Source organism: Melospiza georgiana, chromosome 2 (assembly GCF_028018845.1).
Source record: "Melospiza georgiana isolate bMelGeo1 chromosome 2, bMelGeo1.pri, whole genome shotgun sequence".
In the NCBI taxonomy this organism is placed as follows: domain Eukaryota; kingdom Metazoa; phylum Chordata; class Aves; order Passeriformes; family Passerellidae; genus Melospiza; species Melospiza georgiana.
In genome coordinates this window covers 84,967,506-84,995,282 of record NC_080431.1, presented here as the reverse complement: position 1 = coordinate 84,995,282, position 27,777 = coordinate 84,967,506, and the positions used below count along the sequence as shown (strand labels likewise).

At 49.6% G+C, this 27,777-nt stretch overlaps 1 protein-coding gene across 2 annotated transcripts in view; it reads right to left on the bottom strand.

Annotated features, from left to right (window-relative positions):
• Positions 1 to 1,066: 1,066 nt before the first annotated feature.
• Positions 1,067 to 27,777, bottom strand: part of LSAMP (limbic system associated membrane protein) — a 304,228-nt gene continuing 277,517 nt past the window's right edge. The window contains exons 7-8 of one of the 2 annotated variants that reach the window (XM_058018739.1): positions 25,032 to 25,067; positions 1,067 to 8,435 (exon numbers count right to left, since the gene is read on the bottom strand). In XM_058018739.1, the coding sequence (XP_057874722.1) occupies positions 8,338 to 8,435; positions 25,032 to 25,067 (134 nt within the window). In that variant the 3' untranslated portion in view covers positions 1,067 to 8,337. The remainder of the gene's footprint in view (positions 8,436 to 25,031; positions 25,068 to 27,777) is intronic. The other variant, XM_058018740.1, reaches the window with a different exon arrangement.

Sequence of the window (27,777 nt, the reverse complement as noted above, 5' to 3'; positions counted from 1 at the left end):
GGCACATGCTGCCCTGTGCAGTGGCACAGTTAGGTGTGTCCTTGGGGGCTACCAGGAAATAGAGATTCTCCCACTGGGAAAAGGACAGTGATGCCAGGCTGTGACAGTTTGGTGGCATTTACATGACACATCCCCATTACAGTAATTTGGCTGTAGATGTCCTGGGTTGTCCAACCCTCACATTTAAATTGCCCAGGTGCTGCTTTCTCCTTTGACCAGGTTTTTTCTGCTTCTTGGTTTCTTCACCCCTTTGGTTGTATTTGCTTGTAAACTTGCCCAGGCTACTCTGCTGCCCTCTTCCTCCAGCTCCTTTCTTACCTATTCCTTTCATGTCCGCTTGTGACCATGGCACGAGACTCCTTCCCCTCTTCCCCTTGTCCTGGCAGCTCTCATTCCAAGCCCCATGCCCTCTCCATTCCCCTGCTTCTCCACTCCCTCCTTGTCATAAACCCAGCCTCTGCAGTGCTGCATCCTGCTGTTTTCTGGACAGCATTTCCTGCCTCCTTCTCCACCACCCCCCTTCTTTCTCTCTCCAGCATTTCCACCACCATGCTTTGTCTTTTGGTGCTCCTGTCCTGTGCTTGCCTAAGCAGCTCACTCAACTCATTCCTTCCATCAGCTTCCTTGTTCCTCCCCTCCTGGGACTGCAGCCTTGATCCCAACCTCTATCTGTGCACACACATAAAATCGTGCAATTTAACTAATTAAAAAAACCCAAACCAAACAAGGAGCTGAAGGCAAGTGCTGACTTCAGAGGAGTGCACTGCAGTTTTGTCTATGGCATTTCCTCCTGGCAGCCCCATGTCACATCTATTTCCAGCCAGCCTGCTCTCCTCATCCTCAGACACTGCACTGAAGGGGTCAGACTGCTCGAGGCAACACAACACCCTCAGCCCCAAGCCACTGGCCCCTGCCCCACGTGCACCTTGTCCCTCCAAGGAAGGTGAGGGAAGGGGTATCTTGGCCCACATTCCCCCTGTGGGCTGGAATGTCATCACTAGACATTATCAGAGAGGAGACAAGCCAGAGTATGCAAGGAAGGGAGGGGAAATGAAGAAACATTACCTCCTTTTCACGTTTATTTAATTTTTGTATTTTTTTGTATTTTTTTTTTTAAGATCACAGAAGAGCAGAGCATTCATACATGTAAAGAAACAGAAACGAGATAACAGAAGTTAAATACATTGAGAAAAGAAAAAATAAAAAGCTTCTTTTTTTTTTATTTCATCACTGGGTTTTGTTCATTTGTTTGTTGGGTTTAATTTTTTTGATTGGTTCCTTTACACACACACTTGCGCTTTTAAAATTTTCTTTCACAGAGCTAGTTTCAAAACCAAAACAATGGAAAAAATAAAATGGCCATTTTCTCGTTTCGTTAAAGAGAAGTTCAGCTCATGTCTACAGTGCTGGGGAAAAATATATATAAAGATATAGATATATATATATATTTATATGTATATAACACTGTTAATGAGGAGAGTTCTAACCACCCCACCGTGTAGCAAGAAGAAGGGACTGGACTTCATTCTCAAGGTCTAGAGGATGAATCTTGGCTCCAGCTGGGAAGGTTGAATGATTTTGGGAGGTGGCACCGTGGAGGCAAGTTCCTGCTCTGTGCCCCCTCCTCCCTTTCCTGGCACGCACGTGTGCCCCCGCAGGCACAGGCACAGGCACGGGCGTGCCCAGGCCGTCTCCTGGCTCCTCAGGAGGTCACAAGGAAGCTGTGTGTCCCAGGCAGGGCCACGGCCAGCAGCAGGGGGCTGAGCCCTGCCTGGCTGTGCGTGGTGGAGCGCGTGGGGAAGGAGCGCGCCCAGGAGCACTCCCGTAGCGTGTGCGCCGTGGAGCTGGCGGGCGTGTGCGTGTGAGCCGGTGTGTGCCCAAACGGGGAGCAAATGTCACAGTTCTGGAGAAGGACAGCCCTGCCTGGGATGTGCTCTCCCCACTGGCTGGCTCCAAGGAAGGCCTTGTTCCTCATCTCCACCCATGGCCCCTCTGTTACGGACAGAAACACCTACATGCCTTTCCTCAGGACACGGCTGGAGCCTCCACACGTGGTGCCACACTGCTTTACTCACTGGGGCCCATTTTGCTGCATGGTGAGCATGCCCCGGGAGGCCAGGAGGGAGCTCCTGAAGCACCATGAGGACAGGCAGGGAAAGAAGAGCCCACCTGGGATGCAACCTCTGCCCCCTCCCCATCAGCGCTGCCCAAGGAGCCCTGCTGCTCGTGCAGCCCCCACCACCTGCGCTGCAGTCATGTCCCCCTGTCACTGCCCCCTCCTTCTCCACTCCTACCAGGCTTGCAGGGCCATCGGAGTTGCTGTGGCACCAGCTAACCCAAGCCTGCAGCAAGGGAAGGACTCTCTGCTTCCCACCTGCCTGGGCTAATTAGGAGGGCTGCTCCTCCTGCCCAAGTCCTGCTTTGGAGATCTCCTTGCCTCACTCTATCACCCTGACCCACAGAGGTTCAGAGGACCATACAGATGTACTCTCACCAGGATGAGTTCTGCTCCCCGTTACAGCGAGTGAACCAACAAGCAAGCACCATATGTTGCCCTAATGGAAGCCAACCATTAGGCAAAATTCTGGGGGCTGTGGGAGCTGCCCAATCACTGTTCTAGCAAGTTACAAGAAGGAAAAGTGAAAGAGGTTTTAGTGGTGTGACACAGCTCTTAGTCAGCAGTCATGCAATTAAAAAAATCATCTTCTGGGCATCCCACTGGAAATGAAGCCACTCTAAGATGAGCGTTGAGAGGCCATGGTCTCCTCGCTGGTGAACCTGAGAGTTCTGCGCATGGATTTTGGACAGCACTCATCCCTACCCTTTTCCACTGGCATCACAGCTTGGAAATTGCCATCCAGCTTCTCCATCACTTCCCTGCCTCAAGTTTTGCTCTTCCCATAGGACAGTTTGCTCCTGGCATCCCAAACTCAAGAAGTTTTGTGTCCTCGAGTCAGAGAAGCAATAAGATTGTGCACCATCAGGAGAGAGAGAAAGAGAGAGAGAAAGAGAGAGAACTGCTCACCCCCTGGCACCTCCTCTGTCATGCTGTCTTGGTCAGCCATCCCCCATGTCAGTTGCTACTTCACATCAAGCACCATGATGATTTGGGCTGCAGGTCAGTCTGCTTGGAGGAGAAGAAGCAGAGGTGTGAGGGGGTGGGAGGAGGAGAAGAGGTGTTTTCCTGTGCCCATAGATTCCCTCACCAGGGAAGGGCGAAGTGATGAAACACTACACAAAAATTGAGCTGAAATATCATCTGCTGGTGGGTCTGTGAAGGATTCTAGCATAACTCCTCCAACTTCCCAGATCCTCTTGTTTCATCAGGACTTTCTGCTGCTCCCCCAAATTCCTTCCAGATGTGTAGCTTCTACTCAGCCTGGAGACCACATGGCTTTTGATGGTGGCTTTGTCCATGCTGTGGGCTTGGACATTCAGAACAGGGTTGCTCAGACAGGTGGCTGGGGGCATGGTCTGGATGCACCTGGAACTAAGAAGAGCTGGTGGGGCTTGGATGTTCTTTGACCAAAAGTGGGTCAAGCAGCAGTGCACGAGCAATCTGCCCAAGTGGTGAACAGTCAGTGGTGTGAGAAAGATGTGCAGACAAAGACTAACTCTTGACACAATGCATGTCACCAATGAGATCTCCATGAATGGCACGTTCACATGCACTCGGGGTTAGCATGGGGCGACACAATTTCACCGGTGAAGAAAGCGGGTACGGGGGAGGAGGAGGAGGAGAGGGTGCATCACTGAGCCACGAGTGTGGGGCTGCAAACAAACAGAAATGAACACGACTGCCAAGATACAGATGTCGGCCGGCCGGAGCATCCCACGTTGCCCTTCCCAGCCGTTCAGAGACAGGCGTTTGCTTCGTTTTCCATCTGACCAGGCACACGCTCCAAGCAACATGCTACAATCATGCATGGAGTCCATGTGGCTCGGGGTGGCTGCACTTCCCCTGCCCAGGTCCTTTCAGAAAGACTTGCCTTCACCCCTCCTCTCGGTCATCCGAAAAGGGTTAGAAATCTGCTAGCGATTATGGGGCCATATATGAAATCTAAGTTTTTGTCCCTCTGCTTTTACATTACCAGACATCTCATGTAACTCTTGTAATATTTACAAACCAGTAGAAGAAATACATTTTTTTTGCATTTTGTTCATATCTTTTTATAACACTAAATGTTAAAATCTCCATCAATCAAACACAATTACACTGACAAGCTCAAGGAACTGGTGTCCAATTCCAAACACCCACCTTCTCTGGTCCCCAACCAGCTGAGAGGCAGCAGGAAGCAAGAACACAGATTTTTGGGAGGTGATGGGAAAGATAGCAATGCAAACAGGGAAAAGAGATGATTAGGAGAAAGAGTTTCAGAGAGTAGGGCCTGAGACATGAGAAAAGCCATTGCAACATCTCCATCAGAGGATGGAGGCGAGAAAGAATGGGAAAAAGCATTAGATTTTGCCTGTGTTTCCTATATTCATCTGGGCTCACCTCTCAACAAGTGCTTTGAGCAGTTCCTCAAAGTTCAGGAGAGCTTGAGTTCAGGAGAAACAGGGGGATTTTTACGGCACCCTGTGAGCACACTGTAGCTCACAGGATTAGATTCTTGGAGAAAAGCAAGCTCCAACCTACCCACAATTTCCCTAGGAACAGACATTGCCAGGAGTGGGGTTCCCAGCATTTCTGCAGACAACAGGCATACTTGGTGTTGGTGGCTTTTCTCAGAGAGGTCTGCAATTAACTGGCTTTCACCCTGTTTCACAGCCATGCAACAGAGGCAAAGATCTGCCCAGGGCCCGCAGAAGAGACCAGATCCCAGCACTGGGGCTGAGGCCATTTCCCCCACTAATGGGCAGATGACTTAAAAAAATTGATTCCCTGCTTTTAGTGAGACATCTCCCTTTTAACCATATGCCTTGACATCTAAAAAAACATCCCCTCAAAACTCCTTTGAACCAAAACAGACATGAGATAATGAGGAGCTGGGATTCAATGACTGCCACCACACCACAGGGTCTGATGTGTGTGACCCCAGTGCCTAGGAGTGACCCCACGGTGACAAAAACACATGCAGAGAGCACATGGCACAGGTGCTACCATAGCAACCGGGCTGACATCAAAGAACCTAAAGTGGGCTTGACTCAGCCCTTAGGAGCAGCCTGTCACAGCAAGACATTGCAGGCTGCCCACCTTTTCCAACAAATAAATCCTGTGGCAAAAAATCCAGGCATAGGTACAGCCCCAAGAAAGAGCACTGTGTGCTTTCCCTCGTGCCAGTGTGCAGGAAAGGGTGCAGCTCCCAGCCTGGCTTCTGGGACCAGGATCAGCTCACGGCTGTACCAGGGAAAGAGGAGGCCTGCTGCAGTAGAAAATCTGGACTTGTTACTAAGACTCTGAATTAGATGGCCCTCCTGAAAGTTAGGCATGAGGACTGGGACGTCTGAATGCGCTGAAGGATGCAGGGCATATTGTTTCGTGGGCTGACAGACTCCAGTCTCCAAAAGAGATGCCCAAGTCCCATCAATGACTGACAATTTCGGAGGAAGGGAGCCATCCCTGGATGCCTTGGGTGGATTTCAAGCACCAGTTGCCCACTTGTGACTTGCACCCTCTTGCAGGTATGGCTTTGGGGTCTGGAGGAACATAAATTACCACCATCCAATCCCACAGCAGCTCTTGCAATGGCCAAACTTCAGACTCTCATGTGTCTCTTTAATGAATCTCCTTGCACTTCTGGCTGCCTGGGAGGAGCCCCTGACTGCCTGCTTGATTGCGTCCCTGCTGCTGCTCGGGAGAGCTGAGCTCAGCAGCGCCGGCAGAGCCGCAGTGCAAGGCACAGCCTTGCCGGACTGTGCCCGCCCAGCGAAGGTGGGGACGGCTCGCAGCAGCAATTCCCATTTCCCTCCTGTCAGGGGACACCTGGGGGCATCCCCTCCCGCACACTGCAAGGCCGAGCTGTTTCCCCCTTGCCTGCCTGTGAGCACAGCTGCCAAGCGTGCTGCCACTGGGCAAAGGCAGAGGAGCAAACTGGCTGCTGCTTGAGAGCCGAGTGGCTGAGCACCTGTAAAACACTCTGCTGTCCTGGGATGGTCACTCGACTTCACTGGGATAAATCAGGCTCTCCCCTGCACATCCCTCTCTCCAAAAAAGGCCTACCCAATCAACCCAGTGCTTTATCATCTTTGCTGCTGGTGGATACTATGGCTCGTGATGGGCCAGGGGACACAGGAATCTTCTCCCCGCTCCCCCCACCCGCACACAGGCACTGCAGCCCCTGCTCACTCTGGCTCTTGCAGGAGACATTGTGCTGGTGTGGCAAATTCCAGCCACTGCCCACCATTTTCTCAGTCCTGTTTCTCACAGCTTTTTCTCGCTTCCTCACCTGGGAACCACTAAAGCCCTCTCTTCTTGGCACCTCTGTATGTGATTGTGCCACAGGGGAAGTGTGGGGCACTCTCCAGCAAAACCAGCACCCTTGAGATAAGAGAGGAGCAGGGGAAATTGTACTGCCCACTTCTTCTCTGCATCATTTTAGGCTCCTTCTTTGCAAGCCCAGGATTTTGGACCTGACATTTGTTTTATTTCTTACATTCACAGGTCCTGGACATTTTCTGATCCAATTTCTTTCAAATGTGGAATTTGCAGTGTGTTTTGTAATAGCAGTGTATACAGCGCACACACACACGCACACACACTCCCCCTTACACAGCCTACATTTCCTTTTATACTGGGGAGGACAGTAAGAACAAAAACAACAAAGCAAGAAAAAAGGGTATTGGCTCTATTTTTGCATGTCTACCAAAATGGTTAGGAATGACCAGATTGTGGTTTTCAGGTTGAGGTATTGTTCCTATGCACACTGTATCTAAAAGGAATGGCTGCTTGGTGACGTCCAAGGTCTCATCACTCACATCCCACCGGCCCAGCCTCCCATCCCCAGGAGGAATGGTGACTGCACTCTTCAGTCCATAGTGTTGTAGGCCAGTCCTGGTTTCTTCTGCTTGCTTGGACAATTGCACATGAGTGCACACCCCCATGCACGTGTGCAAGCACTCATGCATAACAAGAGCTGCTATGCTGGTACTTGGAGGCTGAGAGCCAAACAGGTTGGAAGTAGGAGAGGAGAAAAAGCCTAGACAACAGTGCAGACTGACTCTTGCAAGCAAGGTGGCCAGAAGACAAAAAGCCAGTGAGGACACAGGAGAGGGGACACAATGTGAACCTGTTTTGCAGCTGCCCCTCTCTCCTCATCCCTCTTCTCTGCCTAAGTGATCTCTCTGCATCTTGTCTCACACTTACAAGGCAGGACATTATCTACAACAGGATGAGCATATGTACACATGGGCTGTTCATTTTGCATGCTTAGAGAGAGCAAGAGAAAGAGAGAAAGAGGGAAGACGGAGCAAGAGCCACACATGCATGCACGCACGCACACAGGCATACACAGGAGAAAGAGAAAGACACCTGGTTGAATTAGGGGGGGGGAGGAAGAGGATTTTAAAAGAAAAAAAAAAGAAGTAGGCTTTCAGTAGAGTTGACACAGCTTGAGATTAGGTCTGTGGGGCGATGTTGCATGAAGGAGGGGACAGGAAATAAGGTGTTTAGCAAGGGCTGGGTGTACATGAGCGCAGGGTGAAGTGAAGAGAGGAAGGGGTTCTTCACAGGACACCAGTGTGCAGAGAGCTTCAGGTGACTTGCTCTGGTTTGTGGCTGTTATTTTTTTTTCTTTTATCTTTTTTTTTTTTTTTCTTTTTAGATTTGTTTTTAAAAGTATGAACTGGCTGAGCATTAGCTCACAAAAATGACCCAGGGCATCCAAAAAGTTAAATGGCTATAGACACCGAAGCAAAGACCTCTTTCTGCAAAAGAAAGAAAGAGAAGGAAGGAAGGAAAGTGAGGGAGTATGGAAAAGAGGAAGGAGGAGAGAAAAGAAAAGGGATCTTCTTTTTGATTGGCTTTGCAGGTTTTGTTGGATTGTTTACATTGCAGCATCCTCCGGCGACACGATCCTTGCTGGTGCCCAATCTCTCCCTCGCTTCGTGTTGCCTCCTAGGCAGTCGATGACTTGACAGCCGGCTTTTCAGGTTTTGGATTAAATGTTGCTGAGTCTTCTTTGCTGTAATTTTTCCTCTCCCCCCTCTTCGCTCCTGAACACACAAAAGTTGTGAAAGAAACAGTCGTCTCTCTCTCTCCCCCCCTCTTTTTTCTCTCTCCCCTCTCTTCGCTCTGTCTCCTGTATAACGCATTTTGTTTTGTGTGTTGTTGTTGTTGTTGTTGTCGTGTTGTTTTTTTAATTATTATTAATATTATTATCTTAATTCTGATTTGTATTAACATTTGCTGAGTAGGCAGAGCAGGGATGCTGCCAGAAGCCACAGTGGGACGGCCAAACTCATGGAGCCGTTGTCTACTCTCCCTGTGCCAGGTCCTGCAGGGTGCGAGAAGGGAGAGAAAAGAAGACAAGGTTACACGAGGCTGAGTGAGATGGGTGTGACACAGGAACACAGTGCTTCAGCCCCAGGCTTTTCCTGCAGCGCTGGTTTTGGGCTGCAGGGCACAGCCTCCTTCCCACCTTGGTGAGCTCCCCTCCAGCCCAGCTACAGGCTGCTGCCTGCCAGCTCATCCGCATCCTCCTTCCCGCAGCCCAACCTTCCAATGGCTTGTGGCTCTCCCTAAACACCCCCCACGCTGGAGGAACAGGGCCTGAAGCAAGTGGGAAGGCTCAGCCCTGGCTGCTGACCACATCCTAGCCCTTGCTGTGCCTCCAGCTGGGAGGTGCTGGCCTTTCAGCGCAAGATATGGTTCATCCCTTTGCAGATGCAGCCCCTGGTCACCACCCCCACACCTGCCCGCTCTGCCGCCTTCCCAGTGGTGGCCTGAGATGCCAGGACTCCTTATAATTGTGCACAGTGGCCAGTACCTGTCTGCAGGCAGACACCAGCTCCACAGGAGCTGATTCATCACCGTGGTGGGATCCATAAACCTGGGCCCAACCAGCAGACACCTCCCCTCCCTCCCTCCCTCCCTCCCTCCCAGGGCTGCACCGTAATGAATTGTCTCTGAATCAGGGTGGAGGAAGGCTTGGCTGTGGCACTCACAGCCCTGTGGCACGACACCTGTGGGGTGAGGGTGCAGGGTATGCCAGGGAGGTTGATTTTTCATGAGGGTGGGAAGTGAAGTTGCACGTGTGCGCTGCGCATCCGCAGGCTCTGTCAGAGGGGGCAGGGAGGAGCGCGCTGCTGCAGCAACAAATAATGCAGCCTCGCTCCGGGAGCGTTAAACGCTAACACTCTTGACATCTTCTCATTCATCCTCTCATTTATGGGTTCTCTTTTCTGGATGGCTTTAATGGCAGTGATGCTGTTTTAAATTCACCCTGCAATCCCAAGCCTCGGCAGCCTTTTCTTTATAGCTGGTCAGAGAGGTGCACGTGGCTGTGGGTCTGTAAATGCAGGCTCACCCTGTGCATGTGCACACAAATGCTCATGTATGTATGCACGCACACACATGTATGTGTGCATTTATACGTATATGTGCCTGTAAGATGCTGGAGTGTGGAGATGGAGATGAGGTTTTGTGTTAGAACCGATCCTGCTGTGGAAAAAAGAAATCATGCTTCCTACCAAGAAAGGCTGTGACGGCAGAGGAGAGCAAAAAAAAAAAAAATTTAAAAAAGCCCTGTTCAGGAGAGCTCCATGAGACTGAAGTACAACTGCTCCCTCACAACCTGCAGAGATGAAGAGCCCTGCTCTCCTGGGTGGAGCACAGGTGCCACAGGCTTGCTCAGCAGCACAGTCACTGTTAAACTCAAGCTAGTGACTAAAAGGCAGCAAATCCAAGAGACATGTCTCCAGTATCCCTCAAATTCCATTGCACTTTCATTTGCCTGATTTCTTCCTAAGGTAGCTGACTAGAGTAGATTTTGTGCCCCAGTTCTATTCTTTTATTATTAACTAATTATGTGATGATTTGTGTGGAAAATTTATGTTCCATCTATGGCTTCTTTTTTTCATCTAGTCCACATGCAAGTTTTGTGGCTTGTCACACAAATCCTACAGCACTGGTTTTTTTACTTGTTTTATTTCCTCCCCTAAACTCAGGAATGCATTTCAGTTCAGCTACTACTCCTACCTCACCTATGTTTCAGAAAAAGCATCTCTCACAGTCAAATAATGTTGTGGAGACTGTTTGGGAGCTTTTGCATCCCTTTTTGGCACAAAACATGACTCCTCTGGCCCAGTAAAAAAACAAGAGTACAGCACACCAGGCAGGGTGTATTGCCCACAAAAAATTTCACCTACCACATTTTTATTATCTGGCTTAAATACTATTTGTCTTAAAACATATTTGGACATGTACATAACATACTTGTGACAACCATTCCCTCCTCTTTGCCACTTTTCTAGGGTGTCTTTGCAACCAGAGCAAGAGCATTTGCACCAGTGGTGGCAAGCACTGCACACCCAGCACAGCAGAGGCAAGGGGACATTTGCCCTTGGCTGGGTACTGCTGCCTTAATGCACCTAAATGCACGGATCAGAGTTTGTGAGCTTGGTGGGGACTGGGGGCAGAGGCATGGCATGGTGTGGTGGTGGTGTGGTAAAGAGATGAGCCTCTGCAATGTCTAGGTGTAAGAGAGGACACACAAAGACATGTGGTGGGATGGAGGACTTGGGAGAGGGTCACACCAGCTTCGGTTCTGCTTGAGCTTGTGTGCCTAAGTTTGAGGGCATTTGAAAAGCCAAATCCCCCATCTCCAGAGATGAAAAATGGTACATGTTCTCATGGCTCCCTGTGTGTCCCAGTCAGATGGCTGCAGAAACCTCTCCATGTGCAGAACTGATCATCTCCTGTGCCACACCACAGGCTACACCAGCAGCTGCTCTCACCAGCACTCTGTTAGACTGACTGGGAGCACTGGGATCCAGTGTGGCCTCTGCACATAACCCTGGGGGCCACATGGAATCCCTGGGTTTTACAGCACATCTGCCTAGAATACATGCCATGGGTGCTGCATTTACTGTCGCAAGTACTATAAAAATGTGGGAAGCTTATAATTTTATCACAAAATAATGTTTTGGGGGACAACAGCTGCTCAAGTGTAATAAGAAAAAGAGTGAAAGTGCTGGAATATAAAATGCTTGTCTTTGAGCTAGATTTTCTGCAGGAAATAGCATCTGGTTTCAATTCATTCTATCACTGTCACCTTCCCTTCCCAGGCACACCTCAGGCTGTGCCAGCCCATGTTTGCATGATGACTTCTCCACGTGTGTGCAGGAGCAGCTGCTGCTGCGGGCTGTGCGTGCCCCTGCCCACCCACACGGCCTCGGGTGAGCCCCACGCTGGGGCACAGTGCCAGCCCCACGCTGGGGGACAGTGCCAGCCCCACGCTGGGGCACAGTGCCAGCCCCACGCTGGGGGGACAGCGCCAGCCCCACGCTGGGGCACAGTGCCAGCCCCACGCTGGGGCACAGCGCCAGCCCCACGCTGGGGCACAGTGCCAGCCCCACGCTGGAGGGACAGTGCCAGCCCCACGCTGGGGCACAGTGCCAGCCCCACGCTGGGGCACAGTGCCAGCCCCACGGCGGCCACGGGGTGCTGCAGAGCCCGCATACCTGAGCGCACCCCCACCCGCACACCACCCTCCCCAGCGCGCCCACTCCGCGGCACACGCGGACGGACACAGCTTCCCAGGCGTGCACAGCCACACCGCAGCCCCCACACAGCGCACAGACCCCCCACTATCCCACACCTCTGCAGCCCCCACACAGAGCGGACAGACCCCCCACTATCCCCCATCCCTGCAGCCCTCAACGCACAGGCCCCTCGCAAACCCCCCTCGCCATCCCCACACATCCCCTCGGCGTCGCGGTTCCACAACCCCCATGTCACATCCCCTACACATCCGGGTCCCGGAGCCCCCATGTCATATCCCCTCTCCATGCCCATGTCACGCCCCCTCTCCATGCCCATGTTACACCCCCTCTCCATCCCCATGTCACACTTGTCACACTCCCTCTCTATCCCCATGTCACACCCCCTGTCCATCCCCGTGTCACACTTGTCACACCCCCTCTCTATCCCCATGTCACACCCCCTGTCCATCCCCGTGTCACACCCCCTCCCCACGCCCATATCTCACCCCCTCGCCGCCCCGGCCCCGCAGCAGCCCGGGCCAGCCCGCGGTCTCCGGCGCCCTCTGGCGGCCGCCGCGCGGAGCCGCCCCCGCCGCTGGGGACCCGCAGAGAGCCCCACCTTGAAGGAGCCCCGGCTGCCCATCCCTGCTCCCTGTCCGCTGGCACCGGGAGGGCGAGGGGCTGTGTCTGCGGTCTCCCGCTTCGGCAACCTTGAGCCTGTGCTCTGCGAATTTGCTGTAAAATCCCGGGCTATTCATCCTCCCACCCCGCCCCGGCAATTGGGCAGCACTGTCAAGTCCATGACCATGCAACAGCTCTGAATGAAGAGGAGGAAATTGGATTTCTGATGCTGATAAGCTAATATGAATGTCTGGCAGAATTTCACAGCTAAACCCCTAAGGGACCCCAGACCCTAAATGCTGACCGAGTCCGATCCCATTAAACAAATCAAGAAGGAGCAGACTGAAAGCTGTCAAGGGCAGAACAACTGCACTGCTCTTCCTTTCTCCAAAAGTGAGACATTTGGATACCTGGTGCAGAGGCAGCTGGAGCCCTGCCATGGTGCCCAATTGTGCTGCAACACAAGTGCATGGGACACTGCATCCTGTGTTTCCAAGGCTTTATTGGTGCCACACATTCAGCCTGGGTGATTTGCATTGGTGCCACGGCACAAGGTAGCCTTGCCCAAGATTTAGAGAGCTAAATGTAGTTCTCACATGGCTGAAGGGGACCATGTGCAGCCCCCATCCCACCCCTCTCCACAAGACAACATAACCCTAGCTGCATCGTTAAATTTAACAATGGGAAAAACAGCCATGCCATGGTGGCCTCACTGCTCCAGCCACACGTGCCTGTGTGCAACAGCCCAGAACAACAACCTGGCACAGAGAGGCTCCAGACGATCCCCCTAACGCTTCTGGGAGAATTTCCACATACTTCTGAGTCAAGATGCAGAAGGGGTGGCGAGACCCTTCAATTTGGGACATCAGTAATTTCACCTAGTGCCTAACACTCCTGCATTCCATGCAGCATGGGGCAGAAGAGTTGCTGCATGCCCTCACATGCAAGGGGCTGCAAGCCAGCCTAGCCAAGGTTTCACTAGAGAGGACGTGGGGTGTGTGCTGCTGTACCAGGCTTGGCATGGGATAGCTGTAGTGCTTGTGTGTGTGATGGTTCAACAACTGCTCCTACTGCCATGAATGGTGTAGGAAAAGACACAGAAAGAAGGATGGGAGGACTTGGATTAGATGGCAGAGGAAGATGAGAAAAGCATGGTGCTGCTTGCACTCAGAGCAAACCACAGCCAGATTGCAAAGCCAAGAGCTGCTCTCATCCTCAAAAACAGCCTGAGGAACACAGCACAAGGAAAGACCTTTGCTGGGTCAGTCCAAGGGTCTTGTCTAATCTTCAGCCTTGTCCTCTGGGGGGGCTGGGTGGGGGCCAGCCATGGCATGTGGCCAGCATGGATCATACTGGCCTACCTCAGCTGCTTCAGAGTCATTATGAGCCAGAAGAAGCTGCACCCCTTTGGGATTAATTTCTTATTCTGTGAACTTGTCTGGTCACTTCTGGACCGCCTGGAGCTTTCCATATCCACAGCCTCCCTCAGCTCCTTAAGAAGCACAGCAGCAGTCAGTTACCAGCAATGATATTGCAGCCCCACATTAAATTTGGGTGCTATGTTCTCCTAAAGGTGACTTTAGGACCTTGGCATTAACAGGTGGCCTGGCACACCATCTGCTGTTAGTTGCTACCTGAACTGGCCAGATTAAAACTGTCTCAGTCACTCCTTGCCCTGCAGCCTCCTCTGCTGACTATGGGAGAGACAGGCTAAGGAAACTGCTCAGAGTGGGAATAATTCACTGCGGAGTCATCAGATCTTCCCAGGAAAGGGAAAGATGAGTATTTTTGTCATGAAAGTTTGCAACACACCCAGCTTCTGCAGCAGTGTCTGAGGCTGGAGGCCACAGCCCTGGCAGCACTCCGTGGCTTGCTGCTGCTCGTTCCCCTTTTCCGGACCTGCTTGTTGGTCTGAGCGTCTCAGGGCACCACGTCTGTACCCGAACAGCTCTGCTGGAAACCCCGCTTTTCCCTGCACTTCTGAGCCAGGCGGTCCCTGTGTCCCCGTGTCCCCGGTCCCTGTGTCCCCGGTCCCTGTGTCCCCGGTCCCTGTGCCCCGATCCCTGGGTCCCTGTGTCCCCGGTCCCTGAGTCCCTGTGTCCTTATGTCCCTGTGTCCCCGGTCCCTGTATCCCTGGGTCCCTGTGTCCCTGGTCCCTGAGTCCCTGTGTCCCCGTGTCCCCGATCCCTGTGTCCCTATGTCCCTGTGTTCCCGGTCCCTGTGTCTCCGTGTCCCTGTTTCCCCGTGTCCCTGTGTCCCCGTGTCCTTGTGTCCCTGTGTCCCCGGTCCCTGTGTCCCCGTGTCCCCATGTCCCTGTGTCCCTGTGTCCCCGGTCCCTGTGTCCCCGTGTCCCTGTGTCCCTGTGTCCCCGATCCCTGTGTCCCTGTGTCCCCGATCCCTGTGTCCCTGTGTCCCAGTGTCCCTGTGTCCCTGTATCCCTGTGTCCCAGTGTCCCTGTGTCCCTGTGTTCCAGTGTCCCTGTGTCCCTGTGTCCCTGTGCCGCCGCCGAAGCGCCGCCGCTTGCCCGCGAGGTGGCGGCCGAGGGACACCAAACCCGCGTCGCCATGCAGGCAGCCCCCGCGCTGGGAACGGCCCGGGAAACGCCGGGAATGACCCCCGGGCTAGGCTGCACACCCCCCGGGAAAACCCGCCTCCCACGGCACAGGGAAGGGGCCAGCCCTGCGCTCCGAGCCACCGCCCTGAGCCGGCCACGGACGGACACATGGACGTGGCACGTAATCTGGTCCTCACCAGCCCCCACAACCACTACATCTGCAGCCTCAGCAAAACCTCTTTGGAGGACACTTAAAATGCAGGATATCTACCCACTATGGCAGCAGAAACCGAGGGTGCAGGGTGGTGGTGAAGTTTGCAACCCTCTCTACTTATTCTGCTTATTCTTGTGATGGCCTCCAGCATGAAAATGGACCTGTTGCTGTGAGTCCAGAGAAGGCCATGAAGATTTCTCAGAGGGCTGGAGCACCTCTCCTATGAAGACAGGCTGAGAGAGTCAGAGTTGTTAAGTCTTGAGAAGAGAAGGCTCCATGAGACCTCACCGTGGTCTCCAGTACCTAAAAGGGGCTGACAAGGGCTGCAGAAGGGCTTTTTGTAAGGGTGTGTAGTGATAGGACAAGAGTCTTACATTGAAAGAGGGTAGTTTTAGATTGTATATAAGGAAGAAATACTTCACTATAAGAGCAGCAAGGCATTCACAGAAACTGTGGATATCCCATCCCTGTAAATGTTCAGTGCCAGATTAGATGGGATTTGAGCAAACTGGTCTAGTGAAAGGTGCCCTGCCTATAGCAGGGGATTTGAAACTAGATGGTCTTTAAGGTCCCTTCCAACCCAAGCCATCCTATTATTCTACTTCCCCCACACAGATACTCCCCTTCTGTCTCCACTCCCTCCAGCTCTTTTCTGTAACACCAGCAGCACCCTTGAAGGGGCCCATTAGAGAGGGGGATGGAGAGTGTGCCATGACACACAAGCCTCACTCAAGAAGCAAAGGAGGGCAGATGTGTAAATAAACCCACAAGTTTACCAGAGGCATGCCTCTGTCCTTCTGCAGGTCCTTCTGCACCATGATCATCACCAGCAGAAACTGAACCGGTTAGAGATTCCCAGCACAGACCTTTAAAAAAGATCATTTGACATGCAAGCAGAGAGCAGATACATTCCTAAAGGAAAAAAAAAATCATCCACCCATCTATATGTCTCACATCCACATTTGCCAATCCCACCATCTGAGTAAACCAAAATGAAGGCAGAAGAATAGACAGCGGGTGCCAGTTTTTCTCTTATTTACATTAACAAGACTCCAGAGCCTTACATATCAGCAGTTCGCTGATGGAAGAGAGCCCACAGAGAAGGTTCAAAGGGCATCAGAGAGTTCCTGGCTCTTGATTTGCTTTGGGGAATCTGCCCTTGGGATCCTGCCAGAGAGTGCAAGGTAAAAATCTGGTGTTTGAGGGTAATTGGTCCCTATGAGTTTCTGAATGGAAGAGAAGCCAGAAAGCAGCATGGGACGGGCTTGGAGAACTTGTCTGTGCTGGGAAGGAAGGGGTGATGATAAACCAAGTATAGCCAGCCTGCTGTTTTTCCAGGTGCTGTCCACTCTGAGAAGCTCTGGCCTCCATGTTGTTGATAAGCTGACTCTACTTACAATGAAGGCTGGAGTTCTGCTTCTTGAGCAAAAAATACGATCAAAAATGAGGGGGGGAAGAACAAACCCCACCTCCAAAGCAGAAGGCACAAGGGAAAGAGGATGTGCATCATGCAGGTATCTCTATCAACTCATTCTCTGGGGCCTGTTGGGGTCTCAGGGTTTGCACTTGCCAGCTGCTCTGCAGGAAGCAATTTTTCCTAGTCTGTTGACTCTCTTGCCAGGGCTTCAGAAGATGAAATCTTTATTATCATGAAGGCTTAAAAGGGAGGAATACTGTTAATTCCATTTTCAAGGTCATACTTTGAAAGTTATTAATTTCTTTCTTCCAGGGCTTTGCACTCTACTCTGAGGCTTTAGGGATTACCAGCTTCTACTTACTAGGGTTCATTTGGGGCTTTTTTTCTTATTTCTTTCCTGCTCCTCCCCCCTCCTCTTAGAAGAAGACACTTTTTTTTCTTCCCTGTTCTCAGTGTTGAAGCTATTTTGCTCATTGCCTGCTCATTCCCCATTGTCACTACCAGTTCTGCTCCTGTAATTAAAACTTGACTGCGACTGCAGTGGCACTAGGCTGGTTTTCCTAGAGGTGCCAGTACCGCTGTGTAAACTGGGGAGGATGCCCTCCAGCAACTCTCCAATAAGATTAAGGAAATGTCTCTGGTGTCTACCAATCTTTGCACTTGGTTTAATGTATTTCAGAATTTGCTCAAGCTTTTTTAGCTCTGAAGAGTTCTTCCCCATGTTTTGGAGCTCATTCATAGTGTACGAAGTACTCATCTATCATACCTCATGTCTTAGAGGAATGAAGCTGTAATGCAGCTCACCCATCCTTCCCTAAGTTCTGAAGAATATCCCTGAAATTGTATTTCTCAGTGTCTTTCTGAGAAGGTCGTGGTGCTCAAGAGCCGTCTGCTTACACCATTTATCCTGGAGCTGGTTTACAGTAATCCTAGTCTAAAATTGAACTGTTATCCTGACCAGTGAGGTTGGTGGTGGATAGAAGACCACCTTTGTTTCAAGGTCACACAGATCTTTCATCATCAGATCTGTCTTGTATATATTAAAAGTTTCAATGTTTTCTCATAGCTGAAGAAATTTTCTCCTACCCTTTTAATTTCCCTAGCAACTGAAAGTTTATTTAAAAAAACAACCACCTCCCAAAACCCACCTTCCCCAGTGACTGATACAAAATCAGATACTTAAAACTGTATTGTCTTCAAATCACACATTAAAGACTCATTCTACAAGCAAAGAATAAAACAAATGAACAAACAAACAAACCAGCCAAACAAAGCACACAGCACAGACTTTTTCAGGAGTCATTATGGGGAAGATCTGAGCTTTTTCTGCTTTTTGCTTTCCAAGGATAAAGAAATCCCTCTCCTGCTCATCTCTCAAGCACATGTGTAGGGCACAGCAGACCAAAGGTGATGCCAAGCACATAACCTAGTGTCTCAATAGAGGACAAACAGCATAGCCCCCCTCACCCAGAGCACGCACAGCCCTAAGAAGCAGGTTTGCTAATTGGAGGCTCTGGAACCTCTTGAAAAATTAATATTTTCATCAGTTTCATGTCTGTCTGTTTACTCACTTCATTCCTGCTATGGTTTTCTACAAGCTTACTGGATATATGGCATAGGAAAGATTTGAGTGGCTATGGACAGAAATGAAGAGGTGGGGGATATGCATAGGGGTGACTGGAGCAGAAAAACAACTAAATTGGAGTGGAGAGTGGCCAGCATGCTTGAGGTTACTCTGGTACTGAAATCCAGTCCTACTGCAGCCTCTGCTCTCCCTATCTTTCTCTAACATCTGCAGAGAAGTGTCCTCCCAGTCTATCCTTGAGATCTTCTTAGGGATATCATTCTCAGTATTTAAGTGAATTAGAGATGTCATGACAGTCAAGCTGGGCCGCCTAGGTGCTGGTATATGTCTCTAAAGTGTGGGGTCTAAGTAAATATTACCTTGTGTTCCCTGTAGTTCTCATCAAAATATGGAAGTGGCTGTGTGTGTGCGATCCCAGAGTGAGACTCCTGGTCACCTAACACCCTAACAGTGCAAGCATGGCTTTAATACCTGGCCCAGGCCTGGGAAAAGCCAGAGCAGGAAGCCATCATGGCTTCCCACAGCCCATTAAAAACCAGTATTAAAAAGGGAAAGTTAATACAGCTTACACAGGCTGCTGAGCAGGCCTTTAGCTGGATGAGTAGGAGCTATAGAAAAGATGCAGGAAGCTATTGCAGCTCCTCATTAGATGTTCTTGGGTGCCTGGAGATTGCTCAGTGTGTGTGGGCTGTGCCTCTGAGCACAGGGTGAGTACAGTGATGTGGCTGGGCAGTGTCACCAAGGGTCAGTGTGCCTGTGTGGCTGCAACACCCACTGGAGGGGCTGCCTGACCAGACCCTGCTGAAGCCGTGCTGGTCAGAGCTCATCCTTCTCCAGGGCCTGATTCCATGCTCCCACCCATGCATCCACTCCCCAGGCTGCAGAGGGACATGCAGGGGATGCTGGGGAAGGACCACGCACATTGCTCCTTGCTCACCTTGCCACGAGGCCTCTCCCTTTTGCAGGGGAGCTCTGCTGACAGACCTGCTCACCCATGGGAGGGAAGGCCTTCCAACAGCACTCTGCTTTTTTCTGCAAGCCTGATTTCTTTGGAATGGTTGGGTTTTATCCCCATGCACACCCTCCCTCTCTCCCAAATCCCACACCTCCCTTCTCGTTTCTGGTTGTTTTTGTTTTTAGAGAGAGCGCTTAGACAGCTGTATTAATCATGCAAGCCCAGCCATGTGTAATGTGCTTTATCAACAGCAGAGCAGACACTGAATGGCAGCGGGTTCACAAGCGGGCCCGGTGCACCGCCTGAGCTGGGAAGATAAACCTGCTGCTTCCCAAACCAACTTACCGTCACGGGTTAGTGAATGAGAGACTGTTCACTTGGGACAATAACCAGAGGGGAGGCCAGCTCCTTAGGCAAGGTTTACACTGGAAATGGAAGGGCTAAGAGGAGGAAGGTGGAAATTACTCTTTGGTCATTTTGTCATGGGTGTTGCAGGAGTTTTTGCGTGTGTGTAAGGATTAAATCAAGACAACAGTGGCAGTTCTTCATCCTCCTCTTTGCTGCCCTCCACAGTTCCAGTCAGCTAGTCAACACAAAAAATAAGAACAGGAGGGAGAGAGCAAAGGCTTAAGTACACCTGCTGTGCAGTGGGGATGGGTTGTCTTAGAGTCTCTAAAGGGGGAAGGTTCAGCTGATGGCTTCAGGAGCTCGTCTACATGCAGATGGTTTCAGGCTATGAGTGTCCTCTGGGCTGGGGATACCTGCCTCAGGAGGGTTAGAGCCTGCCCCAGCTCTGCTCTGCAGGGTACTCTGTCCATGCTACAACACTAACACTGTCACTGTGCCTATCAGATGACTGATTTTCTACGGCAGTCGCTCTTTCATGGGTTCATTTCTAATCTCTGCAGTTCAATTATGTTTCTTCTCCCCCACTGGATCTACTCAAGCTCCACTCCCCCACCTGACTGCTGTGCCCTGACCTCTGCTCTGCAGGGCTGCTCTGCATGCATGCATAGCCACACTGGTGACTGCACACACCTTGAAACGTTTTCCTTATCCACTGCAAGGGCTCAGCTTGGAGGAATATCTTTCTGGGACTTCCAGTCTCAGTTCCCACCCTCTGCTGCTGATCTTCTTCACTCACTGGATCTTCCACAGCGCTGTACTATGCAAATATATACAACCCAAGGCTCATTTTGGAATAAATCAATCTAAATTAAAATAATGAACAAAAAGTACAGAAACAGATCAGGCAGTAAAGCCATTTCTCTTTCTTTTCCCCTGTGCCTCTCTTTTTTCTCTAAGAAAGCTTGCTTCTTTTCTCTACACTTTTTTTTTTTTTTTTTTTTTTTTTTTTGGGAGGGGTGGGAAGCAGCAGATTGGCTTTTAAGTTTTTAAGCAATCTCAACAAACAGAAGCTGTCTGTTGCTATTCAGCAAAACCCACCAAGCAATGTTGGTAGCTTGGCATCAATTCTTGGCATGTCTCTTTTCCCTAAGTTGCTGTTTTTGTCTACATTCATACTACCTCCTTTTGGAAGACAGTATCATCACCTCTGACTTTGGTATTACTCGCTTTAAACCACACAGCCAAAATAAGATATGGTGCCATCCCTTGCCTCGTACCTATGAAATAGCACGAAGCAATTACTGTGATGCTGGCTGCCTGCCCTCAGCCTGCCTTGTCCTCCCTGTTCCCTTGGCCTGAAGGCCCCACAGGCTTGGCACCCAGCTCAGTGCCAGCCCTCGGTGCCTGCAGTGCTGGCAGGGACTGACTGCTCAGGGACTGAGCAGCCAGACAGCCTTGGTCTGTCTGAGCATCCATCCTGCAGGGCCAGTCCCTTCTGCACTCACCAAACGGACACTGAGCTCTTTGGAAAACCTGTGTGGACACCACCCGTGAGAAGCAAGGAGAGCTGTGAGTTGTGCTTCCCACCCAGAGCCATGGGTGTGATCAGCTGCTGGTGCCCAGGGCTCAGGCAGCTTTCAGGGAAGGGAGGCATGCCCTGAGTAGCCAGCCACACATCCCTGTGCAGTGACCCGTACAGCTGAACTATGTCCCTCAAATGCCTTAGGATTCATGGGAATACCAGGCTTGACATGGTTCCAAATGCACCTTCATGTGCTTGCTACCTATGACCATTACTTTTTAATGGACATTATTTTTTCTCTATTTCTCTGTTGGGATCACAAAAATACAAGATTGTCTATTTTGGCCTATCTATGCTTCCCTAGCTCTGCCAACCAGTTTGCTTCACGGGCCTGAAGGCCTGGATTTTCACTGACCCTTTTCTGGAGCCCAAATGAGACAGCGCCCTCAGGCCTCAGTGAAGAGGGCTCCAGAGGTGGATGTATCTTTCAGCTGGTCACATCATACTGGCAGGGCTGACAGCCTAGTCAGCAAACCTCCATAGAAGGTTAACCCTTTACAGCCTGTAGTCTCTGCTGTAATCCCCCTTGCTTCTCTCCTTAGCTTTGCTGGACTCAGATGTCCACCCTTTTGCCAAAGCAGGCCCTGCTGACTCGAGAGCAGCCAGCTCAGCAGAACTGGCAGGGCCATACACTGCAGAAAGCAAAAGGGGAACAGAGATGGGTGGAAGGTGTCCACTGCAACAGAGGAGCTCTCTTCTGCACAGCTAAGACACCCAGAGAGAGGAAAGAGGACTGAGAGGGTATTAGAAAGAAATGTGCTCTCTGTTTCCCACTCTGGCCATCAGACCCAAATGAACATCTCTTTTCTCCCTTCCCCCAGCTCCCACCCACCTGATGAAGGCATTAGTGACAGTACAGGCTACACAGGCTACAGCTAGATGGAGACTATCTACGATCTACAGTCACACAGGGTCATTCTCCGATCAGTGCATGTTTTGGCAGAAAGGCAGGACTCCTCATTCTCCTTTTCCCTCCACTCTGCTAATTGCTAACACACTACAGCTATAAATCTTGTGTCAACCTATTGATGGCTGTGACTTTGTCTTATCAGGCCCCAAAACTGACACACTTGTTTCCCTGTGGGCAGCTCTGGATGTGCTGCTTTCTGAAACATCCCCCTTGCCTAGCTCCCAGGGCATCAAGCTCACCACCCTGAGAAAGCCCCTACTTAGCCTCTGGCAAGCCCTCATCACAAAACTCCTGTGAGGAAGACTCACAGGTTTTGAAGCCCATCAGTCTGGCCAAGCCATTCTGATATGGACACTGGGTGCTAATCCAAGGGAAGGAGTTCATGTTCAAAGGGCTGAGGATGAGAGACAATGAAAGACAAAGATGGAGGTAGTGCCATAATTCTGACAGGTCCCTTTGAGGTTCAACAGTGGCCCCGCTTGCCCTTCCATTGGCAGATGTGGTGTGGAATGAACAAATTCTCTTTTTTTCAGAAGAAAAATCCTTTTGAAAAGGCATCTGATGATGCAGTAAGGCCCCTGCTTTGTGACAGCCAGTTCTTGTGTCAGCCCATTACAACATGATGTTACAATGCAGACAGAAAGATGTGATGATGTGGCATCATCCCAGAAGACGTTTCAAGGCATTTTGAGTACTGGGCTGCAAAATCAGGAGAGCTGGAAAATTTATCAAGGACAACTCAGCTGAGAGCTGAATCAGCTGGGCTCCACCAGCATTTTAGGAAAGTGTCTCATCAAATTCAAGTCCCATTTGTTTAGTTGAATGGGCTGCTTCTGAGTCTCCAGCCTGCCTGAAAGCAAGATGTTTCCACAGCAGCTAGCTAATGATAGCAATGCTTAGCAGGACTACAGCACTCTTCATCTCAAATCACCTTCCTTTTAAATTAATGCTCAAAACCCCACAGGGCAGGGAAGTGTTACTGAGGATTAACAGAAATGAAAATTGAGGGAGAAAGAGGAAGAAGGCTGTGGTTCTGGTCATTGAGGAACAGCTTAATTGAAGGCTGAGGACTACATTTCAGAACATCAGCTCATAGGAAGAGAAAGGTCTAACAAAATTGTATGCCCAAGGTTTCTTTGAAGGTCAGCAGCAAAGCAAAAGCAAATGTGAAAAGCACCAGCATCTGTGCTGAAGGCCCACAACAGAGAAGCTGGTAAGGGCTTTCAGAAAACAGTTGAGGCCCAGGGTATTTAAACTCTGCTTTCCCACTCTGAAAAATCCTCTTGGGGTGTCCTGGGTCACTGGAGATACACCAGCATTTGGAACCACAAATTCGTGGAGAGTCCTCACAGGAGTGATGGGACACCAGGACGTCCTTCAAGACGATCTCAGGGGACTGGGGAGCAGTAAAAATATAACCGCTTCAGAGACAGAGGGGAAAGTGTTTTAAAGGATCAACTAAAGCTGTGCAGGATGGCCTTGGCAAGTTGATTAGGAGGTGTATTTGTAATGGGAACCCTGGCCTTGCTCACTCGCACATTTTGCTTTATCATTTAGCTTAATGGGCTCCTAATTCAAAACCAGCTGTAAACAGGGCTGGCTATGAAAAAAATTAACACTGCCTGCCTGTGGAATTTAGGGATATATAATAAAAATAATCATAAAACCAAAGAGCTCTGGGTTTTTCATCAGACAAAAATATTTGTCATTGAAAATTCTGCTGAAAAACAAGAACACCTAAAATTGGAAAACTTCTCAAAACCCTACATCCAAAACAGCCTCAGCAACTTTAATTTCATATCCAAGCACAAGTTTCATTTGCAATACATAAGATAATGGTGTTTAATTGGATTTATTTTTCCACAGTAGGTTCCCAATGGCCTACTTTACTCCTTTTCTCAGCTCCTTGAATGTTATTTACAAATCACTCTCTGGGATTTAATTTTAATGGTAGCTTGATTTCTACCTCCTTTTTTTTTTTTTTTTTTCTTTTTTTAGGTACTTTTCTTTAATTGTATTTGTGGATTTGCCTTTTAAATAGGCAATTGTGACTACATCCTGAGCCTGAATAAGTTGCCAAGAGCAGAGCTTGATTTGAAAACAGCAGAGTAGTTAAACGGAGCATGTGTAACACGCAGCATTTATTGTTCTTTTCATGGGAGTACCTGCAGGTGCTTTGTTCAAGCAGGTGCTCTTTTGCAAAACAACATGGGTTCCTAATAACACTCTATCCCAAAGCTCTGTGCAGACATTAACAATTTAGGTCTCTGAGCAACCCATAAGTTGAGTGCATCCTCCTCATATGGCAGTAAAACAAAGATACTGAGGAGCTGTAGGCCAAGATTTTTTCAGTGAACACAGGGACTTGCTGCCTTATTGTTGATTCAGTTTTGAACACCACTTTCAAATGCTGTAGCCTGCTTTCTGGACATGTCTGGTCTCTGTGCTTTTTCAGAATGAAAAGGTCACAACCAAGCCCCAAATCTCATATGGATCTTGGGACCATGCTGTCTACACCTAAGGCAGGAGTGGGCAACACAGAGACAGAAAAAAAACCCCACACAGACCCTGTTTTGCCTTCATATCTACTTCCCTTTTGGAATAAAGCGGACAATAACACCTCACCATGTGCCTCTTTTCATGCTCTCTGCCTCGGATGCAGGATTATGTGACTGGAAGACTCAGAGAGGCGGGACAAAAGCATGAGAAAACAAAGTGTTTCACTGTGGATGATAAGATGTTCAACTAGAGTGAAAAAAACCTGGCAGTGTTTTAATTTTCAATTTTCCACTTGTCCTTTCCACCATCTTTGCAAAATTTTAGGTCTGTTTATGCTTTTGATCCAAAATGTGAACAAGTGGGCAAAGAGAGCTTAGGATGGGAATGTGTTTTAAAAGTAGATCTGCGGGGAGACTGAACCTCATTGAAGACTGTCCACACGTGGGTGACAACTCAATGTCCTTGCTCCAAGCTTGGTTAAAGGCTGTTGCTATTCAGCTGATTGGTTTTTTGAAGAGGGAGCGGGAAAAAGAAGGATGAGGAAAGTGAGCAGAAATGAGAAAATGACATGTTAATGAGAAGGGAAAGCCCTTATTTTCCTGCATTTCTGAGCTGTTCTGCCCATGCCTAGGTCTGAGCATTTGTCAGGATGACGGAGAATGACCCGGCTAAAGAGCTACTTCAACATAAAGCATATACTGACCTGGAAAAGGATTGGGGAGTGTGGGTAAAACTCGTTCTAAGGGGGGAAAAAAAACAATAAGCAACATGCAGGAGAAAAGCCACTTTTCACACCAAGCAAGCAGCAGATACCAACCTGATGGAGTTGTCCATCACCAAATTAAATGAACTAGAGCAGATTTCATATACAGAGCATTTTGCTAGCAACACGCCTAATACACATCAACATCCCCTGGGACTGGGAGTCAGAGAGAAGTGATTTGAAAAACTAAACAAATAATAGCCAAACAGCAAGAGGGATTAAGCACCTGCAGTGAAGGTAATTGGAGTTGATGGTCCATATCTTCCCTCTGACTTTCAAGACCACTCATGTCACCACTCTACAGCTCCTCTTAGCTACACCTCTGCCTGGAAGCTAGTCTTGGCAGAGAGGTGAGCTGTGGAAATCTTCCATGGGTAGTTGTTGCCTCCCCAAAACCTTTTCCACAATGGATTTCTTGCCAATGACAGTTCCCTTGAGGATCTGTGCATGGGAGCAGTCACCCTGGTGAATCCTCAAGGGTATTCTGCTTCTTTAGTTTTTGTCCTCTGAGAGGGACAGAGTTTTTGCAGAGCCTGCTGTCTTGTTTATAGGGTTTTTATAATGTTTCCTCGCTATGCGTCACAGCAGGACTTTGATATATGTCACTGCTGGCTTCACAGTTTTCTTCTTCCACAAAGGATCCCAAAACAATTGCACAGATACTGAGGGAAACCAGTATCAGAGACCTCAGTCTGAGGCTAACAGTAGTGTTAATTCTACTTCATACATGGTACAGGTGATGCACAGAGCAAGGAAGCAATTTGCTCAAGGTCAAATGCTGAACTGTTGGCAGAGCCAGACACAAACCCAAGAATACAAGGCCCCCAGGCCTGACTGGTATCACTGGGTCTCCTTTCTATGCCTTCAGAGCTTGCTGGATGCCTTGTACTGACTGAGACAAGCTCCTACCCATGGACTGATCCATAGGTAGACATCTAGCTGCAACAGCTCATAGGCCTGGGGCAATGGGTTATCTCCTGGCTCACCTGCTAAGATCACTGCTGATGGACACAGAACTTAGCAGGATAAATCAGTAGGCTGCTATTACTCTCTGATCACCTAGGCCCAGCTATTTGGAGGCCAATGCTCTTTCTACAGTATCCTTGGTGCAAAGACTGAGTTTGTGTCTAGCTGGAGATCATGAGGATTGAGCAGGTCAGGCCCATCCCTATGACACTGTCAGGACTCCTGCCCTCATGGTGGTAATGGAGTTGTTTGAATCCACAGCAGGCACAGCAGAGATCAAATACAAGTCTAGCCTGGATCTCTCTGTTTATGTAGCAACAGGGGACCATTGTTCTGCGAAAGCAGGCTGTTTGTGCTGACAAGACTTCCTTGTTATTTAGTTTGGTTAAATAACTCAACTCCCCTTTACCTTCTTCCTGCACAGCAGGCTGCAGGCTGCACAGCATAAGCAGTTAAAGCAAAGCACTATGGCCTCATTATCATGCTGCTTTCTATTCAAGGACTCTGTCTCTGTTCCTCTCTCCCACTGTGTGCTGCTTTTATTGCTCCACCCTGGCTCATTAGCAGTGTCTCAGCCTTGCCCCCTCTGACTGTCAGCCCAAACCACTTTCCTCCCTCCTGAGTCTCCCTGTTATTGACAGCCTTGAGGAAAACAGGGGGTGTGCACTAAGAGCCACTAAGAGGGATTTCGGCCACAGCTGAGGTTCCAAACCCCAGCAGCCACTGCTGTAACCAAATGCCCAGGGCACAACAAAGCGTCGGCAGAGTGGAAGGAGGGGTGTGCACACTTGTGGCAGGATACTAACAAATAATGACAAGTTAGAGGCTAATGCCAGCTTTTAGGAACATGCCTAGCTGCAACCAAAACTGCTGGGCTCCACCTGAAGCTGCCTGAATTGGCACTGTCTTGCCAGCTTCTGCTTCACCTCTGTGCTTGCTGATTCCCCAAAGGGTGCAGAGGATGCAGCAGGGGACCTGCTGATGAGGCAGTCTCCCATAATTGAGCCAATTGAGCCAGCAGGACTGCATCAGGATGTGCAGCACTGTGCTGCTGTCTCCTGTTTCAGCCTATGGGATGGGCTAGCTCGGCAGGAGGCAGAGGACAACTAATTTGGAAAAGCTTTTCTTTCTTTTCTCTGCTTTGCTAGAATTCACATAGTGCTGCACCTACTTATCTGTGCCTGTGGAGGGGCGTGTGGGTCTGCTTCTACATCACAGAGGTGCCTGTGTAGACATATTCACCTACACACAAACCCATGTATCTGTGTTCCTCCAGCAAATGTGTATCTGTTATGTGTTTATACATATATATATGTATGTATATATTTATACACATACATATACACACATATATTTTATATATATATATATATATATATATACACACACACAACTCCTGTGTAGCATGTGTTAAGATATAAATTGTGACTTTCACTAATAATGGTTTTCATAGTACTGCTAGGTGAGTAAAACAAAAGGAAAACATGTTCCCTACCTCCTAATACACTTGGAGGAAGAACCCTTTTGCTTCAGTTGTGTCACTGCTTTTCACCCCTGTTGCTCTGTGATGGCAGCCCTGGCTGTGCCTCTCTGCCAGGTAATATTCACAGAGATCTGTACTACTGTCCCTTTTTTTGTGCTTAGGGATTACAAACCTTGCTCCCAGGCTCTGTAGAGCTGAATTAACCTACTGGCTCACCAATGCTGCCAAACAGGGCCC